This window comes from Grampus griseus (assembly GCF_964374135.1).
Source record: "Grampus griseus genome assembly, chromosome: 9".
NCBI classification, from domain to species: Eukaryota; Metazoa; Chordata; class Mammalia; order Artiodactyla; family Delphinidae; genus Grampus; species Grampus griseus.
The window spans coordinates 55,871,095-55,891,312 of record NC_139003.1 but is presented as its reverse complement, the minus strand read 5'-3'; the positions used below and the strand labels follow the sequence as shown (position 1 = coordinate 55,891,312).

General features: G+C 40.0%; 1 protein-coding gene across 1 annotated transcript in view; it reads left to right on the top strand.

The window, feature by feature from the left end:
- The window catches only part of CDK6 (cyclin dependent kinase 6), a 221,302-nt gene that overhangs the window by 154,588 nt on the left and 46,496 nt on the right, over positions 1 to 20,218 (top strand). The window contains exon 4 of the mRNA XM_082662002.1: positions 3,875 to 3,984. Within this exon, the coding sequence (XP_082518128.1) occupies positions 3,875 to 3,984 (110 nt within the window). The remainder of the gene's footprint in view (positions 1 to 3,874; positions 3,985 to 20,218) is intronic.

The window sequence follows — 20,218 nt, the reverse complement described above, 5'->3', positions numbered from 1 at the left end:
GAAGATCCCTCATGCCGCAACTAAGACTCAATGCAGCCAAAAATAAAATAAATAATAAATAAATCTTCTTTAAAAAAAAAAAATTCTACAGGTTACATTCTCTGGCTATGATGAAATAAGACTAGAAATACAGCAGCTAACAGTTAAGTGTAAATAATCTGATCATATGGAAATTTTAAAACTCTTTTCTAAATAATTCTTCAAATTAGTTTATTCTTGGATTAAAGAGAAAATTAAAGGTAAATTACATATTATTTAAAGCTGAACAAAAATGAGGACAGTTTATTTAATAATATATAACTAAATGTTCTATCACTAACCAAAACTAAAATAATAAATTACCCAAGTTTCAACTCAGAAATAAATTTTAAAAAACAAAGAAACTAAAAAAAAAAAAAAAAAACAAAGAAACTAAGAGGGGGGATTTAAAAAGATAAAAGTAGACGTCAACAAATTATTAAATAAAACAATCCTCCCAAAATAGAAATAAATCTTGAAGTCAGTTTCTTTTAAATAAATAATATAGCTAAACTCCTGACAAACCTGATTGATATAAAGAGAAATATTTTTTCTTTCTCAGAAAACCAAGAAAATAGATGAGATTAAAATAATTACAAGAAATACTGTGTACAAATTTAAGCCAATACATTTTAAAATCTAGATTAAAGAGTTTCATTGGGAAATTCCTTATTATTACCAGAATTGACTCAAAAAGTAGTTGAAACCTGAACAGACTAACTACCAATAAGAAATTCACGAGATTGTTAAAGACATAATGCTAGAAAAGATCCAGATCCAGATGGTTTTATGAGTCCTTTCAAAGGACTGATTATTATGTCATTTATAATATTCCAGAATATAGAAAAGGATGGAAAGTCTGCATATCCTTAATACAAACCTGAAAAATTACACACAAAAAAACTATAGATCAGTCTCATTCATCAGTATAAGTTTATGTCCTAAAATAAACATTGACAAATAGAATCCAAAGATCTAGTAAAAGAATAATAAACCATGATTAGGAATGATTTATTCCAAGAAGGGAAGGGTGGTACAATATTGGGAAATCTATTAATGTAATTAATATATCATTAATAGAATAAAAGAGTGATCAAATGGTCATTATTAATAGACATTTTAAAAAGCATTTGAGGGGCTTCCCTGGTGGCGCAGTGGTTGAGAGTCCGCCTGCCAATGCAGGGGAGGTGGGTTCGTGCCCCGGTCCGAGAGGATCCCGTATGCCGCGGAGCAGCTGGGCCCGTGGGCCATGGCCGCTGGGCCTGCGCGTCCGGAGCCTGTGCTCCGCAGCGGGAGAGGCCACAACAGTGAGAGGCCCGCGTACCGCAAAAAAAAAAAAAAAAAAAAAATTTGATAAAAATCTGTTACCCATTTTGAGTGGTCACTAAATTTTAAAAGGAATAGAAGGAAACTTCTTTAATATATCAATATTTTTCTTATTATTTTTGTTGTCTAATCATTTATTTGATTATCATAAGTATCACTGATTAAAGTACTGAAAATGAAGATAGTGCTACCTAAAGTGTTTTAGAAAGGGTAATCAATCAGAAATCACAGACTCTTTAGAACAGCTTAAAATAATGCTGTATTTGGATTAAACTTTTCATCTCATATGATGTTAGACTTTATTTCGAACTGAAGTGAGAAGATAAGTATGTGATCTCACAATATCTGTGTATGTCTGTAAACCACTGAAGTGGAACTTTATGGACAGTTTGCCCCTGCACTTTGGTATACAGTGTATTAGAGAAATAGGGAAATGTTCCACCAGCTAGAAATATTGGTAAAGCAGAAATAAATTATTTAACTAAAAACTAGCGCCCAGAATTGGATACTCTTCTTAACAAAAGTAGTGAGTATCTTCTTTTTGGGGGTTGACTGGTAATTGAATTTTGCCCACTTATCTTCTAGGAATGATTGCCTTAAAATCATCAATTTGGTATTTGCTAAAACACAGTTGTTATGTGCGCAGTATTATGATGGGCATTTACAGGCATAATGATGGATGAAATTGGGTCCATGCCCTCTGGAAGGACCCATATTATGAACTATTTTACAAAGTATGATTTTTAGGTGGCAGTTGGTTCAGGGAGGTGATGATGTCAAAACTGAGCTTTGTAGGGTAAGCAGAATTTCAGCCTGTGAAGGAGAAAGTAGAGCTTCCCAAACTAGAACAGTGTCAACAAAAGCATGGAGGCAGGAACTGGAGGATAAGTTTGTATAATTGAGTGGTTCTCAAACCTAGCCAAGGGTTAGGGTTACCTAAAGAAGTTTAAACAAAAAAAAAAAGAAGAAGAAGAAGAAAAGAAGAAGAAGAATTTCAGTGGACCCACCCATGGAGATCTAATTCAGTTAGGGGCAAGATAAGGGCCCAGACACATGTGTTTTTCTAAAAGCCCCATGGATGATTCTGATGTATAGTCAGGGTTGAGAGCCAGTAGTGTGGTCTCGTGCGGGAAGGATATGGAGGTACTTTATGATCACTCACAATCCTGTGAGTTGACTGGACTCAACTGGGCAGTTCTTCTGCTCCATGTGACATTGGCAGGGGCACAGTCACCTGGGGGACCAGTCAGGATGGAATGTCCAAAATGGCTAACTCACATGGCCTTTCAGCTGAGAGCTCAGCTGGGGCTGTCAATTGGAACATCTTTGTGGGCTTCTCATTGCATAGCAGCTGGGTTCCAAGAGGAAGCATCTCAAGAGCAAGCATTCAAAAAGGCCCAGGCAACCAGACTTCCTATGACCTATAGCTTTGGTAGTCTCAGATGTTACTTCCACCATATTCTGTTGGTCAAGCAAGTCACTAAGGCCAACTCAGATTCAATGGAAAGTGGACTAAACTCTAATCCTTGATGAGAGGAGTGTGCATATAAGGAAAGAAGGAAATTGATGGCAACCATTTTTTTTTGAGAATTGCTACTGCAGTCTTTAGGCACTAAGTACTATAGCATCAAAGTACATAAACAGAATTTCAGGAAATTTAGACATCAGTGAAAGTACAATTAAGTAAGACAATAAGTAATGATAAAAGGAATCTGAATAATATAAAATGCTTATGTAATAGATTTATGTATTGAATTCCTTTATATACCTTCATTTCAGACATCCATAGAATTTCTGCTCCCCACAAAAAAGAGGCATTTGAACCCCTATATACTCTTATAAATGTGGAGCCTTAATGATATGGTTGTGTTTGTTTTATCTATTATTATACAGTGCTCAGTATTAAATGGGGTTCTTCCCATATTGGAATCTCTTCCTCTGGATGACTTTTTACACATGGTATAAACAATTGGGTTATACATTCTCTCTCAAGTTCTTCTTCATGTTTTGTTTTCTGGAAAGAGTGGCATTGAAGGGGGCTTTATTTTGATTCCCCACAGTCTCACGATAAGAGTAGTTTTGACTTGTTCGGGTGCTTTGTAGACTTCAAGGTCACCATCCAGCAGCCACTGGAATAATCTTCCAATTTCCCCAAATTGCTGACGTGGGAATTGAGCTGCAATCGTTGCCATCATCTGTTTTCCATGTATTGTTTTTTAAAGCCCCTTAAGAAAGAAATTGTTTTAAGGTAAGGGTTTGTTTAAGTCTTTGCTTTTGCTTTCTGAAACTCAGTTATTTTATCATACTAATAAGACACCCAGAGTCCGAGGTGAGAACCCAGGTGGTGGAGGTGATGTAATTTCCTGGCCTGTCCGTGATGAGTCCTGGTTACTTATTGCTTCTGTCTGTGTCCCCCATGTGATTTGAGGAGTTCTTTCCGAGCTGAGTCTTGGCATTAAACCACCCAGGGTGAGGAGTCAAGCAAACAACCGTCCCCCTCAGTAACTCTCCACTCCGTTTGCCGTTGCAGGTCGTCACGCTGTGGTACAGAGCTCCAGAAGTCTTGCTTCAGTCCAGCTACGCCACCCCTGTGGACCTCTGGAGTGTTGGTTGCATATTTGCAGAAATGTTTCGTAGAAAGTAAGAAATACCTTTTGTTTCACTCTGTCTCCCTTGGAAAGAAACGTTTCGGGTCTTGGATAATTTACGTGGCAGCCTAGCATCCCTGTTTCAAGTAGGAACATGGTATCCAGCTCCACCTGCCTGCGGCTCCCACTTCCAAGCATGTCCTGAAACTGCCTTCTCAGTCCTTACAATGTAGTTGGGTGTGGTTGTAGCTTCCGGCTCTTGGAAACTCTGTTTGGAAGGGAACACTCCAGTGTTCATACAATTTATTTTGTTTTTGTTGGCGATGAGAGGATGTGGCAAACATGAAGCGCGTTATGGGTTTTTTGTGTGAGGAAACATCCTCAAGGTGGACTTTTCCACAAGAAGAGGACCAGGGCTGTTAAGTATATGGAAATTTTGATGGTGGGTTGAAAAAACAAAATGTTTAGACTGAAAAGGCACAAGCAAGAAAGATGTCTGCGCCATTTCAGAATACTTTAAATGCTGTCATGAAGAGGAGAGGTTAGACATATTCAGGCACTATAGAGAGCAAAACCAAAGATATTAAAATTACAGAAATAAAGATTTTTGCTCAAAGGCAAAAAAAAAATCTAATGATTAGAGTTATCTGAAGAGAAGATCAGGGTTCATGAAAATAGTGCTTTCTCAATGGGTGTCCAAGAAGAGACTGGACCACTACACACTGTAGATGTTTTCAGTGGCATTCCTAGAATGGGTGGGTGGGCTAGATGACCTCCAGGGCCCCTCTGAGTCTGAAAGTCTGTGGTTCATTTGTTTGATTTTCAGGTCATAAGAAATAGCCAAACAATATAATAAAGATCTGCCAGGAAAATAATCCAGACCTGGGTACTAAATTCAGCCTGGTCAAAATTAAACAGAGAGCCTAATCATAATCTAATCTCTCTTTGTCTTCTATTTTTATTTCCATGGGAAAATGTGAGTTGGGAAGTTGAATATTTTCCCACTGGACATGTTATATTCAAAACGTAGTTACGTGCTAGCTCACAAGAAAAAGAGGTGGTCAGCCATTTCTTGCTTGTCTGTCTCTTTGTTTGTTTGTTTTAACCAAATGAAGTTTTGTGCATGTAACAAATTTGGGGAACTATTCTAGACCTCAGCAGATTCATCTGTAGCTCACAGAGGGGGATCATGGCAAGGTGATCAAAGTGCACAGATGTTTAATGCAGGCCTATTGTGTGCCAATTACAGGACCAAACCTCTTTTCCTTGTGTTACCTTTTTATTCCTCACGATAAGAGATAACTGAGATGCAGTGGTAAATTTATTTGTCTAACATCAAACAGCTAAAAAGTATGAGGGGTATTACTCCAGAGGAAGTCTTGTGACTCTGGTGGTGTTTTTCTACCAAGGAGGGAAGAAAAAAAAATATATTGAATTCAGCTGCAATGTTTGCCAAATAGGCTAAATAAGTGGTTTTGGAAGTGTGGTTCTTGGACCAGCAGTATCCAAAAAGGTGACCTTTTTTGGAAGTGCAAATTCTTGGGCCTCACCCCAGACCGACTAGATCAGAAGCGCTTGGGCTGGGGCCCAGCAACCTTTGTTTTCACAAGCCCTCCAGGTGATCCTAATTCATCCTCCAGGGTAAGAACCACTGAGTTTGGATGAGAGAATCAGCAGGAATGGTCAGTCGTTAAATGTGCAACTCCCAGACCTCTCTCTTGAAATTCTGATTCATTATTGGACTGAGGCCTGACTTTCTTGTTTGTTTTGGTTTTTTTAACATTTTTAAAAATATTTTATTTATTTATTTATTTGGCTGCATTGAGTCTTCGTTGCTGCACACGGGTTCTCTCTAGTTGCGGCGAGCAGGGGCTACTCTTCGTTGTGGTGCGCAGGCTTCTCACTTCGGTGGCCTCTCTTGTTGTGGAGCACGGCTCCAGGCACACAGACTTCAGTAGTTGTGGTATGCGGGCTCAGTAGTTGTGGCTCGAGGGCTCTAGAGCACAGGCTCAGTAGTTGTGGCACACGGGCTTAATTGCTCCGCGGCATGTGGGATCTTCCTGGACCAGGGCTCGAACCCGTGTCCCCTGCATTGGCAGGCGGATTCTTTAACCATTGCGCCACCAGGTAAGTCCTGGCATTCTTGTTTTTAAACGTGTATCATGTAATTCTTTTCATCAGGCAAGTGTGGAAAATTTGGGGTTAAAGGCTTATTGTCAGAACCAGGAATAATTTACTGTCAATATTGCAGTGCGGGAGTTGGGACAGTCATTTCAGTTCATCCCATGAATAAATTGGTGCAGCTGAGAGTTGATTAGAGAAGTATTTATTGGAATTACTTTGATGCGTCTAGGATTGTCCTCAAATGTAAAGATTGGGTCCTTCTTTTGTTATGGGGGAAGAATGATCAGTTATTTTTCAATAGTACAAAACTTGAATACCAGCCATCATTGACGATAAAAACAATCTTCTTCTGGAAGATGTTAAAAGAAAGATGAAATTTAAGATATGTAGTGTTAAAGTGTTCTCTAGTAAGGGATGTACTTTATTTTTAAGTATAGGTAGTCAGCACTTATGGAACAATTGCAGCCCAAATTTTCATTTTATAGCATTAAAACATTCTCCCACGGAAGTGGTAGTATAGTTGGTAATCTGGTCCCAGTCTGGCTTGCAGAGAATCCTGTATAACCTGGAACATATACAGAATATTATTTATCAAAACGTATTTTCTATTTACAACATTTTTTTTCTAGGGTAAAGTCCATTCTATGTTCCAATCCAGGATGACAGGAATACCCATCTCTTCAGGCCAGCATTGGGTCTCAGAAGGGAGACTCAGTATTGGAGGCTCAGAGAGAGACTCCTTTGACAACAGCAGCAAGTCTGCTTCACTTTTCTGGGAAAGTGAGAGGTTGGGTAGAGACCCATTGGCTCTTCAAATGTGCACAAAAGAAAGTACCCCTCTCTTGGAGCCTTGCACGGAGATAGTAAATTGAGAAATAATTGCCGGGAGCGGGAAGCAATATCAGAATCCAGGCGCATGTGCCTTTAAGGCTGAAGGACAATGGATCCATCTGGGCCTGCCACCCTTCCTGGGGCGGGTGCTCTGTCTCTTAGGTAGTTCCTGCCGGTTGGGATGTGACCTTGAAAACAACCATGGGATCTGACCCTTGTTCCTGCTCAGTTCACGTTTGGTATTTCCTATGATAACACCCAGATATCTGAATGTGAAGCCTTCTCACTTATGCCAGCTGAGTTCAGGGGTCCAGCCACCGGCTTCACCTGCTTCCAGCTTAACTCCTGATTCAGTGCTGACCCACCTGTTGCAGTGTCCAACTGAGAACTCACAAGCCGTGGATTCTGGAAGCAGACTCCCTCATTGCCTTAGGCTGACCCTAAATCAGGGAGTCCTGGTACGTGTCCACTCAGGGTTCCTCCTTGTTGCTATGGCAGTGTTCCCAAATTGTGTCATCTTTTTTAACACCTTCATGGTTTTTGCCATATTCATGATAACTATACTTAATTTCTTTACTATCTTAAATTAATTAACTTTTTATTTAGCCTCATCTTAAGCAAAAATATATAAAATCACAGAATTGATTAACCAGTTATTTGTCTAACATACACTAAAATTCATACATAACCCTTAAAATTAAACAATTTAGTCCATGTTCAGCCCCTGAAATCATCTCCCATATCACCCAGGTGTGTGTCACATGTTGGAAACAGATGTTTCATTCATTCTACAGATAACTTTACTGAGTGGCTACTATATGCAAGGTCCTTTTCTAGAGGGATAATTTACACCCTAGTGCAGAAGAGAGGCATTGCATTTGCAATTAGTCAATTAACCAGAGCTGGGGTAAATGCTGTGAAGTGTAGGTTTCTATGAATGGGTATAATGAGAAGCTTGTCTCCACAGAGGAAAGAGATTTCTCAGTGGAAGACTAGAAGTCAGGATTAACCTTCTCCAGAGGTTGTATCCTAGTTGTTTATATAAGAACATTGAGGAATAACCATTTATGCATCAGCAAGGCTCACCATCCTCCCTAATCTAGGGAGAAAAAAAGAAGCAAAGGGAGTTAACAGTTGTCTGTCATGTGACAGACCCAGGGCCGGGCACTTCACATCTATTATCTCACTAAACCCACATTCTGAGGACTGTTTTCCTGTTTCTAGATGATAAACCAAAGCCTTCCACAAGGAGTATAAATAACTTGTCCATAGGCATACAGCTCTTAAATGGCAGAGCCAAATTTGAACCTAATTCTACCTGACTCTAACCTTTGATTTTCCCACTCTGCCATATTTCTACCCTGGCTGTGGTTTTATTAGGTACCATATTTTTTTCTAGAATGTTTCATGCATTATTACAACGTAGCAGCAACAATATTTTAGGGAGGTCAAGAAGCAAACCACACATCTAATAGCTTTGATTTTTAGCCTTTCCTATAGTGGAAAGGCTGACCAATTTCTGTGATATTGTAAAGAACTGCATGCCTTTTATTCTAAAATGTGATACCTAGCAAATATGAACTCAGGAAAAAGAATCTTAGGGCAGATGGTTGACAAAGAGCCAGAGAGTTTAAATACCATCTGTCATTATTTTCTGGGTTTAATAATTGCCACACTGACCTTCAGTAGTGTTCTACGAAAGTAGATAAGAGTTGTTGGATCTTTTATCTTCCTCCTTTAACTCTTCATCAATGGGTGATCCATCTTTACTCCACATTGACTTTTTTATATATATATATATATATATATATATATATATATATAAATTTATTTATTTTATTTTTGGCTGTGTCGGGTCTTTGTTGCTGCGTGCGCAGGCTTCTCATTGCGATGGCTTCTCTTGTGGCAAAGCATGGGCTCTAGGCGCGCGGGCTTCAGTAGTTGTGGCACGCAGGCTCAGTAGTTGTGGCACGCAGGCTCAGTAGTTGTGGCTCGCAGGCTCAGTAGTTGTGGCGCACAGGCTTAGTTGCTCCACGGAATGTGGGATTTTCCCAGACCAGGGCTCGAACCTGTGTCCCCTGCATTGGTAGGCGGATTCTTAACCACTGCGCCACCAGGAAAGCCCTTGAGTTATATTTTAATACTAAAAAACATTTCTATGAATTTGGTCAGTAGACAACTACCCAGCTTGAAGATTAGGATGAGATGGAGGGAGGGATGGACAGATGGATGATACCAACTGATTTTTAACTTCATGGCAAAATTGACTCACAAACGTTAACTCTCCAGGTATCTGTCCGTTGCCTTGTAGTCCTGGTCAGAACTATTGTCGGTGTGGTTTGAAAGTTATGGGGTTTTCCAAGTGACGGCAAAGTCATAAAAAGAAAACGCACATTTAAAAAATAAAACATGCTACTAATTCTTTGAATATGGAGATTGTGGTAAACAGATAGTAATTCTTAGAAGTTTTGAGTTGCCAGCTCTACTGATCCCTAGCTAAGAAATGCCAAATACCACCAAGAAGAACATACAGTCACTGTTCGAAGGAAACAAACAAGGCTTCATAGTTATACTCCCCCTTGGATGGTGGCCTCTCTAGGCTTGCCGTCATTGGTTTCTATGAATTAAACCCCCAGTAGCTGACAAACTGACAGGGAAACTGTCCTTTGTGGCTCAGTGGTCTGTGAGCAAATATCTTTAAAATGTCACTGAGTGCCTTGCCAACTGTCCTACTGGTTACTGTGTTGGTGTTCCCCATATTTGAGCGCTTTCCTTAGTGACATCAGGGAAATGAGGCCCTTGACCAGATGCCCTGAACACCAACACACCAGCAGGCAAGCCCTAGTCTGTGAGAGGAAACCCATCACCTTAGGTTAGATCAGAACACGCGTGTGGAAACGAGGGCACTCACCGGACCTTCAGGTTTCTTGTCTTTTCTTGGATGTTTTCTTGGACCTCTTTTTTTCTTTAGAGAACCAACCAAATGGGAAGAACTCCAAAGAAGCGTTTTCTTGAGTGAGGAAATACCCAAGGTGGTACCGAGGAAAAGATCTTTTTGAATAATGCACACAGGGTAGTTCTAAGTAAGAACAAATGAGTACTCCCTTTTAATGTAATCAATGCTGATTTTTTCTTATTCTTGATGTGTATCTTACTTTATCATGAATTTGTTTTCATGGAGTATACTGAGAAGCCACCATCAGGCCAGGTCTTTCCCTGTCAAGGCAGCTCTGCAGGCTTCCAGCTTCGCAGCCCTTTGCCACTCCGATTTGGCACCCAGAGTCTGCCTGCCAACCTGTTTTCCTGTTTCCTGACTATTTGTGGACTTCCGATAAATTAATCTTTCTATTGTCACCCTTTTCCAAAAACTTGCCTTAAGGTTTTCCTCCTTAGAACCCTTGCGCTTCTTTTATTCTGGGTGCCCACCTGCCCTCCCTCATCTTCCAAAGCTAAACCTAGAAGCTGTCTCTTCAGGGAACAGACCTGCCCCCGCTCCGGCCCCACCACTCCCCCCGCCATATTTTGTGTGCACCTGTCCAGCAGTGCTTTTCTCAGCCACATTCCGTCTGCGCGCACACGTTGTCCACACAGCTGCAGTCATTATGGATGCAGAGCACGTTCTTTCTGAGGAACCAGATACCTGAGTCCGTTCCAGCCCTGCCTCTGCCAGCTCTGTGACTGAAGGCAAGCCCTCGACCTCTGGAGCTTAGTGTCTTTATCTGTAAAGTGGAGAGGCCGGGATAAGACACCACATCCATGGCATTCAGACTGCTTCATAGAGACCTCATATTCCTGCCTCTATATAGTCCAGGAGTGCCCAGCCCTTCTTGTTCCCACACTCAGCTTTGTTCAGAGCAACTTGATTTCATCTTTTTCATATACTGGGCTTCTGAGATTTAAAAGGATTTTAAAACATGGGAGTAGATAATGTCCAAGTTTCACTCCAACTCTAATATTCTGTGCTTTGGGGTAGAACTGTGGCTTGGTCATTTCTGGAACTCTTATCATGTCAAGCACAGCTAACCCTTGCTGACAGAGGTTATTACACATCCTTGTCATGGTCCTGAGGATCTGACATACATTATTCAGTTTAATCCTCCCAAGTGACTTGCCCCAGGATCCCACATACAGCAGAGCTGTATGACCTATGACAGGAACAGTGAACTGTAATGAACTACCCTAGGAAGCTAGGCAGGCATGAAGTTATACAGGGTTGCAGTGTAACAGTTGGCGGGGGGCGGGGTGTGCATGTGTGTACATGCCTCCCTCTCTATCCTACTGTTCCTTTCTTTACACATTTAAATATATAGATATTCCATGTGGAATGTCTATGAAAGTCTAAACCAGATCTGTCCAATAGAAAACAGAATGTGAACCATGTCACTTTAAATTCTCTAGCAGTCATTAAAAAGGCAAAAAGAAGCAAGTAAAATTAATTTTAATAGCATATTTTAACACAGTATATCCAAAATATTATTATTTCAACATGAAATAAATATAAAAATATGAAATATTGAAAAAATATTCTTTTTCAATACTAAATTCTTAAACTCCAGTGTGTATTTTATGCTGACAGCACATCTCAATTCGGACTAGTTGCATTTCAAGTGCTCAGTAGGCACGTGAACTATATTGGACACCACAGGTCTAAACCATCAAATGGAAAGATAAAGAAGAAACAAACAACTCGCCGTTTTTTGGGAAGGGGAGAGAGAATGAGTCACTGCCCTTCTACCCTAGGCTCATCGATTTCTCAGTCTTCTATCTCCTACGTTGTTCTCAGTCTTCTATCTCCTACGATGTCATCTTTTCTAGTTTGGGTGGAGGCTATAGAAGTTGGGGTCCTTGATGTAAAACCAATAGAGCCGATGTTGATGCAGCTGCCTGGCCTTTGTCCCTGAATCAGTGACGCTTGGGTGCCAACCTGCAAATACAGTGTTTATCAGCACTGGCAGATCTTCCCCAACATGTCCTCTTTAAAAATTCTTGCACCTGGGCTTCCCTGGTGGCGCAGTGGTTGAGAGTCCGCCTGCCGATTCAGGGGACACGGGTTCGTGCCCCGCCCGGGAAGATCCCACATGCCGCAGAGCGGCTGGTCCCGTGAGCCATGGCCGCTGAGCCTGCGCGTCCGGAGCCTGCGCTCCGCAATGGGAGAGGCCACAACAGTGAGAGGCCCGCCTACCACAAAAAAAAAAAAAAAGTGCTTTCACCTGGAGCCTCAGTCTCAGCGATCTCTCACTCCACAAGCCACTTTCAGAAACAGGAATTGTTGCAGGAAGGAGCAACTTAGGAGATGTAGATACCAGGTAGCTTTATTTTAAAAAACAGAATTTTTTTTAACCACAAAGTAAAGTACGCTGGTAGCAGAAATGCCAAATGGCACAGAAATATAAGAACTGAAATTGTCTTTCCTACACTCCCATCCAAAATCCACTTCCCAAAGATAACCCCCTGGATATATTTCCAGATCTCCTTTATTGCAAATTCGAAAGTGTGTGTTTACAAATACATACACACATGCACACATCTGTCAGTTTCTCTCACAGAAATGGGCTAATACTATACACCGTACTCTTCTGTACGTTGCCTTATTCACTTTATTTTGTCATGATATATTATGTCAGTTCATAGCGATCAAACTCATTTTGAAACTGCATAATTGTCAGCTCATTTATTTCATAGTTTAATTTCCCATTGATGGACATTTAGGGGTTGGTTGGTTGGTTGTTTTTGGTCTTATTACAAACAATATTGCAGTAATATCCTTGTGCTTATTTTGTGGAACATTTGTCCAAGTATTTCTGTATGGTAAATTCCAGAAGTGAAATTATAGGGTCAGATAACATGCCTATTTAAAATTCTGCTAGCTAAACCAAATTGCCCTCCAGCAAGCTTCAAGTAAACTCTGTTTTTACCTTAAGGTGGGAAATAGTATTGAGATTCTCAAAGATGAAGAAATATTGTCAAAAATAAAACAAGACAAGGCCTCTTACGTAAGCCTTGGCTTCCTCCTACCTCTGTTACCCCTTTTTAAAAATATTATCCAGAGGAAAACCTAAGTGACCATGGTAATTATAAAAGCTGCTGTTAAGTTGGTTTGAAGCATAAGAGACCTTTTTCAACTGTAAAATTAACTGTGGGTTTCCTTTTTATCAGTTGTGTACGATAGGAAAGGAATCAACCTCATTTTGTCAGTTAAAAAAAAATTATCTTAAGATAAATTCCCAGGCAGTTTTTTGGGCTAGTTTTTTCCAGTGCACAGACAGCATGTGGAGAGTAATGTATATTGAGTTTTGCTCTCCCTTCCAGGCAGGATGTAGAGCATGGGTCCTCTCTTCTTCCTTAGTCATCTTAGTCACCAGACCTATTCATCTTTACTTCAGATTTTGCCTTCTGGGTCTACTCATTGGAATAACTCTGGAAACCCTTGCATCAGCCCGGTTCTTGAAATAGGAAAAGAATCAGACTAATAGTCTCAGTTCTGCTTTAGTCAGAAAGTCTTAGGTCTTGCTGGTCACATCTTTCAGCCGTTGATTTGGATAACAAATATTTGATTTGAGTCAAGAAGCCACCCATTTTTTAATCATAAAACACTGGCAGACAAAGTAGCTATTTTATACATCGAAAGACAGTTCTTACCAGTCTAGTCTTTACTCAGTCAAAGGCAGACTTCTCATCATTGTCCCTGGCTCTCATAAACATGAGTTGCTTCCCAGCCCTACAAAATAAAAAGTACCAGGCCTGCACAAAATTATTTTAGCTGGCGCTTGGACCTCTGATCTGAGTTGAGTCCAGCCTTAGTAATGCCTTCAAAGCATGACGTAACATTACATTTGTTGCTTTATAATGATCATGCAAATTTACTGGACAAGACAATAGATACAGTGAATAGTACAAGGTATTTCAGATAAATGTAAATTTTATGAGATTTCATTGTATGCCTAAATAATTTTCCACAGAATGGTACTAAGGTGCTAAGTTACAATAAGTGGTACGGTGTGACAAAAGATTCTACTTGGTCTTGTCCTGTAGTGATAGGTTGTAGTGACAATCTTTTGGCAGTCCCATGTGGCCACTGCTATGGGGTCTGTGTCTGTCTGATACCCATGCTGCCTTGTTTTGCACTGCGTTTCTGCCTCCCATCTGGCCTTGCTATGGTGGCTGGAGGAGTTAATGTCTGATAAGACCCATACTTGGCTTAACTGAGAAGCATTGGGTATTTTCTCATAAAAATCAAAGATATTACCTAGCTCTCTTTTTCTCTTTTATAAATTTTTTTTTTGGGCTGCGTTGGGTCTTCATCGCTGTGCGCGGGCTTTCTCCAGTTGCAGCGAGCAGGGGCTACTCTTCGTTGGGTGCGTGGGCTTCTCATTGCAGTGGCTCCTCTTGTTGCGGAGAATGGCCTCTAGGCGCTCGGGCTTCAGTAGTTGTGGCTCGCAGGCTCTAGAGTGCAGGCTCACTAGCTGTGATGCACGGGCTTAGTTGCTCTGCGGCTTGTGGGATCTTCCCTGACCAGGGCTCGAACCCGTGTTCCCTGCATTGGCAGGCGGATGCTTACACTGCGTCCCCAGGGAAGCCCTACTTAGTTTTCTTTCTTTTTCTCCTTTCATCTTCTTTTCTCCTCTACCCCTCCTCCATAGTTCTCTCCTCCTCTTCTGTCCCTCCTCCCTTTCTCCCCTCCACTCTCCCTCTGTCATTCTTTCCCGTCTTTCTCCCAGTTTAACTGTGGAAAATACAGAGCATTCAACATGGCCTCCCATATATACCTTCTCTGATAATACGTGGTAGTATTGAGTTTCTGATTAACTGCTCCAGTTTTGCTAGATAAATTAAATTTGCAGGGATCCAGATTTACTCAGAGATAGGCTGAAGAGCTGTTGGCTACTTAGGAGTGTGTGTGCATGTGTGTGTGTGTATACGTGTGCACACACTTTTATAAAACCAATAATCTGAGAAATGTACTTCTGAATCTTCTTGTTTTCTTATAAACATTTTACAGACTCTTAATATGAGAAAAAAAGTGTTCCAGAGACAGCTACAGACATGTGGGCTGTATTTACTCACAAACTGAAATATTGCAAGGGACAATTCAAAGGTTTCTGGTGGAAATTAGATTTTACTACGAGCTGAATTGGATGCTACCAGCTCTTCTCTTATCACTGGCACAATTAGACTTTGCTGGACACTCTCCAGATCTGGGAGAAGATCCAAAACTTTGGAAGTTAGGCATCAGGAGCCTGTCAAATGTGTTTGTGCTATAATGTCCCACTGTTTAATTGGAAATAATTTTACCTACTAATATTTCAGTAGTAAGAAGTAACTTGGAAACCAAATGCTATGTCCATTTTGTCGGTCAGAGAGTCATATTGAATTCTCCAGATATCAGCATACAACAGAGTTAATTTCAAAGGCACTCAGTTAAATGGGATACAGCCCCAATTAAAAGTGGTACTGAACTGAAATACATAGACATTTCTCATTTTTATGTAAACTGATACCTTTTTTATACATTGCATATGAACAGTTTCTTCTTGTGTTGCATCTGTGAGCCCTCAATCAGAGCTCGTTAAAAGTATTAGGAGCTTTTAGTTTAAAATGATACCTATTGCCCCTCTCTGTTTCTTACTAAAAAGACAAAAACATCCAACACTCAAAATTAAGACTGGCAATGAAATAATTATCAAAGTTATTTGGAAGAATTTCCATTTAGCCAGAACTAGATTTAAAAGCCCATTTGGTGACTCAGGTTATGTTATGTGTACCTGGAAATAGTTAGACCTTTCTTTTCCTCCCTCATTCCCTTTTTGAGAAACACAAGGTTGATTACAGTTCAAAAAATGGTCAGCTGTTCCCACCACTGATCCTGTTGAGATCACCACAGTGGTATTGACTCCCCTCTGCCATCAGTATGATATCTCTTTCTCTCTCGGGTATGAGTACAAATACCAGAAAACCTTATGTGCAAAAAGGGATCAGGGGAGGTGACGAGAACAAGGTATTTAGTAGATGGAGACAGAGACATGAGAGCAGTATTAGGTGAAACATGTGAGATATTAAAATTGATCTAAGAGCTGCTCAGAGACCGTTATATGTACAGAACGAGTCAAAGTAATGTCTACATTTTGTTGACTATACATTGTTTGTCTGGGTAGATTATCCCTCTTAGAAGAATGAGAAAAACTAAAAGAATAAAATTCTTGTGACTTTTGAAAAAATACTACCAAACAAGCAAGTATTGATAGATAAACAATAAGGACCTACTGTATAGCACATGGAACTATATTCAATATCTTATAATAACCTATAACAAAAAAGAATCTGAAAAAGAATATATATATGCATATATATGTATAAATTACTGAATCACTTTGCTGTACACCTGAAACTAACACAACATTGTAAATCAACTGTACTTCAATAAAAATAAATAAAAGAGAAACAAAAGGCAACAAGAACCGAACATTCTGAAATGTAAAAACAGTAAACTGAGATGGAAAAAGAGATACATAAGATGTGAAATTAAAATGAAATCAAGTACAGTGGCACAATTGAAATCTGAGAGGAGGGAGTAAAAAGTAGAATTAATACTATAGAAAATGGAATCCTAGATGTAAAGACAGTATTGAGAAGTTCTCACAAAATGCTGATGAAAAGAACAAAAGGTTTTAAATGGTGAGAAAAGGACAAATATGAAGAATAGAGAATGGAATCTGGCATAAGAAATCAACAGTCTTAGTCTATGTTTTTGATTACTGCATTTCGTGAAATGCAGTAATCAGAACATTGACTAAGACATGACTTGAGTATGTGGATTAAAAGGTCTCACAATATTTTGGAGAAAATCATTGCAGAAGAGATACCAGTAGTTTGGGATGCTCAGGGCTGTGGGTACAGAGAACTCAATTTAGATAAGCTAAAGAGTAAGAAATTTGTTAGCTTACATAAACGGTGATTCCAGAGGTAGGTGAGCTTCAGGGTTGGCTTAATCTAGAAGCTGCAGCTCCATTTCTTTGAGACTCTTTTCTGTGTGGTGGCATCTTTGAAGACTGTCTTCCCTCATGGCAAAGTGGTATGGTAGTTCCAGGTTTTGCACCAGGACACTTGGACAGTGAACACATTCTTTTCTACCAGGGTTCCAAACAGGTGTGCTGAAATTCATCCTCAGGACTGTTTATAACATATGCCTGCACTTAAGCCAGGGACTGACACCAGAGAAGTGGAATTTGCTGATCAGATAGATGGTGGGCTGAAGAACATCAGGGTCTGTTACAAGGAGAAAGGGGAAGGTGGATACTGGGGAGGCGACCCATGGAATCCACTTGAGACCGACATAAAGCACATCCTGGGAAATGTTAGAATTGCATGGAGAAAGAAAAAAGCCTCTGAAGACCAAATAAATGTATTTGAAAGCTATACAAAAAAGAGGGAAAATCAGGCTGGCCTCAGACTTCTCTTCTATTTGACTAAAAGCCAGAGGAGAACAGAGAAATATCTAAATTTGTGGGGGAAAGCCTATGACCCAAGAACTTTCTTCTCAAGTGACTTGTCCTAAATGTGTGAAGGCAACACAAAGGTTCCAATATGTAAGGATTCAGTTACTGTTTGTTTATTAAATACCACTTGGGAATACTTGAGTTGACTGAGAGGGATATCAGAATTAGCACATCAAGAATGGGTGACCACATAGCACAGGGAGATCAGCTCGGTCTTTTGTGTCCACCTAGAGGGGTGGGATAGGGAGGGTGGGAGGGAGATGCAAGAGGGAGGAGATATGGGGATGTATGTATATGTATAGCTGATTCACTTTGTTATACAGCAGAAACTAACACACCATTGTAAAGTAATTATACTCAATAAAGATGTTAAAAAAAAAGAATGGGTGACCACAGGATGTAAATTGGTATAGCCACTATGGAAAACAGTATGGTGGTTCCTCAAAAAACTAAAAATAGAGTTGCCGTATGATCTAGCAATCCCACTCCTGAGCATATACCCAAAGAAAACCATGATTGGAAAAGATACATGCACCCCTATGTTCACAGCAGCACTATTCACAATAGCCAAGACATGGAAACAACCTAAATGTCCATCGACAGATGCATGGATAAAGAAGATGTGGTGTATATATATACATTGGAATATTACTCAGCCACTGAAAAGAATGAAATAATGCCATTTGCAGCAACATGGATGGACCTAGAGATTATTATACTAATAAGCAAAGTAAGTCAGAAAGAGAAAGACAAATACCATATGATATCACTTATGTATGGAATCTAAACTATGACACAAATGAACAAATCTACAAAACAGAAACAGACTCACAGACATAGAGGATAGACTTGTGGTTACCCAGGGGGGATGGGGGAGGGAAAGATTGGGAGTTTGGAAGTAGTAGGTGTAATCTATTATATATAGGATGGGTAAACAACAAGGTCCTACTGTATAATATAGCACAGGGAACTGTATTCAATATCCTGTGACAAACCGTAATGGAAAAGAATATGAAAAAGAATATGTATGTATAACTGAGTCACTTTGCTCTACAGCAGAAATTAACACAGCATTGTAAATCAACTATATTTCAGTAAAATTAAAAAAAAAAATAGAATGGGTGACCACAGTATGAATGGGCTGGTGAGATTCCCTGAGGGACTGCCTATAGGCACCCAGCTCTTCACAGAAGTTCTGAGAACCTGGCTTCAGCAGCCTTCACCTGTTTGTACTGGCCATACTAATGACCCCATAGGAATGTGGTCGGGCTAGTATAGTTTTAACAACAGCATCTGGATGAAGCTTAAAAGCAGACAATTTCATTATAAATTAATAGTCCTTATTATGAGAATAGCCCCGTAATTGGACTTCAGAAATTCCCCTGAAAAAGCTTCAGGCAGAGTGTACCATCAGATTTAAAAGTCTAATTAAATGGGACTAAAATTATGTTTCATTTTAGCCCACCTATGACTACAAAGAAACGGTTTCTAAAGGCCTTTAAAAAATAGAGAAGAGTAGGTCAAAGGAAAAGACTAAAGATGAAAATAGAAAGGGAGATGAATGGGATAAGAAACAATTATAAAGACGGAAAATGGAGTAGCCAGATTACAGTCCCCTTAGGAGGCACAAAGAGCAGAATTGACACTTAGGAGAATTGAGGAAATGATGCAAAAGGCAAATTTGGTTAAACTTTCAAGTGAGCGATATATTTCTTTTAATGTAATTTCTTACATTTTCCCATAACACTGCATTTTTTCTATTTAAAGATGATCTATATTAATACAAAAAAAACTGAATTGATCAAAATGTTCAACATTGGTGGAATTGCTTAGTAAATAACCACGTATCTATACAGTTTATGAAGATGGTTGAAATATGAAAGTGTGTGCTGTTGTTTTCCTAGAAGTGAGAGTGTTAGCGCGCATGTTATTCATGTCACTTGATGTCACTGTGTTGTTAATATTACGGCATCCATTACTCGTTGTTAAAATATTGACATGCTTCCAGTTTTACCATTGCTAAAAGATCCACAGCCCAGAGTACCCCCAGTTCCCTACATGCCCCTGCCTCTCTCCCCAGATCCCCAGGGCTTCCCTGGGATCCAACTGAAGGGTTACTGGCTGACATACCAGGGTTATCCAGAATCCTGCTCCAGCCCTTTCATGTTTTTTTTTAAAATTTTTAATATTACCTCAGGCTGTGGAGATGCTTTCCTAGGAATATCCATTTGCAGTAACTCCTATATTCTCTTAAATCCCCGGAAGTCATCCTCTGTTCTGTCAGTCGTTTCCTCCAGCTACCATTTGCTGATATATGGGAGATCATTTTTCTCCCATTATATCAAAGACCTTCCACCAGTTCCCAACCAGCTGCTGATTTTTATCCTGTTTCCCAGGCCTTAAAGGCTTCTGGAAATGGGTTAAAACTAGGAACTTAACATCTCACTGTGAAATTCTTCCTTTGCTTTGTTTGGTTTAGTTTTTTGTTTTTTTGAGGCAGGTGTTTAGCATTATCATTCATCCTTTGGCCATCTTGGCACAGAAATGTTCACCAAAAGTGGTACCCAGAATGGCCCCTAAATATGTCTAAACATGCCCCTAATTTGTTTTGTTACAATAGCAAAAGGGATTTTGCAGCTATAATTAAGGTTATGAACCTTAAAATAGATTATTCTGGGTTATCTGGGTGGGCCCAGTCTAATCACGTGAGGTCTTTTTAAAATTTTTTATTTTATTTTTTTGCGGTACGCGGGCCTCTCACTGTTGTGGCCTCTCCCGTTGCGGAGCACAGGCTCCGGACGCGCAGGCTCAGTGGCCATGGCTCATGGGCCCAGCCGC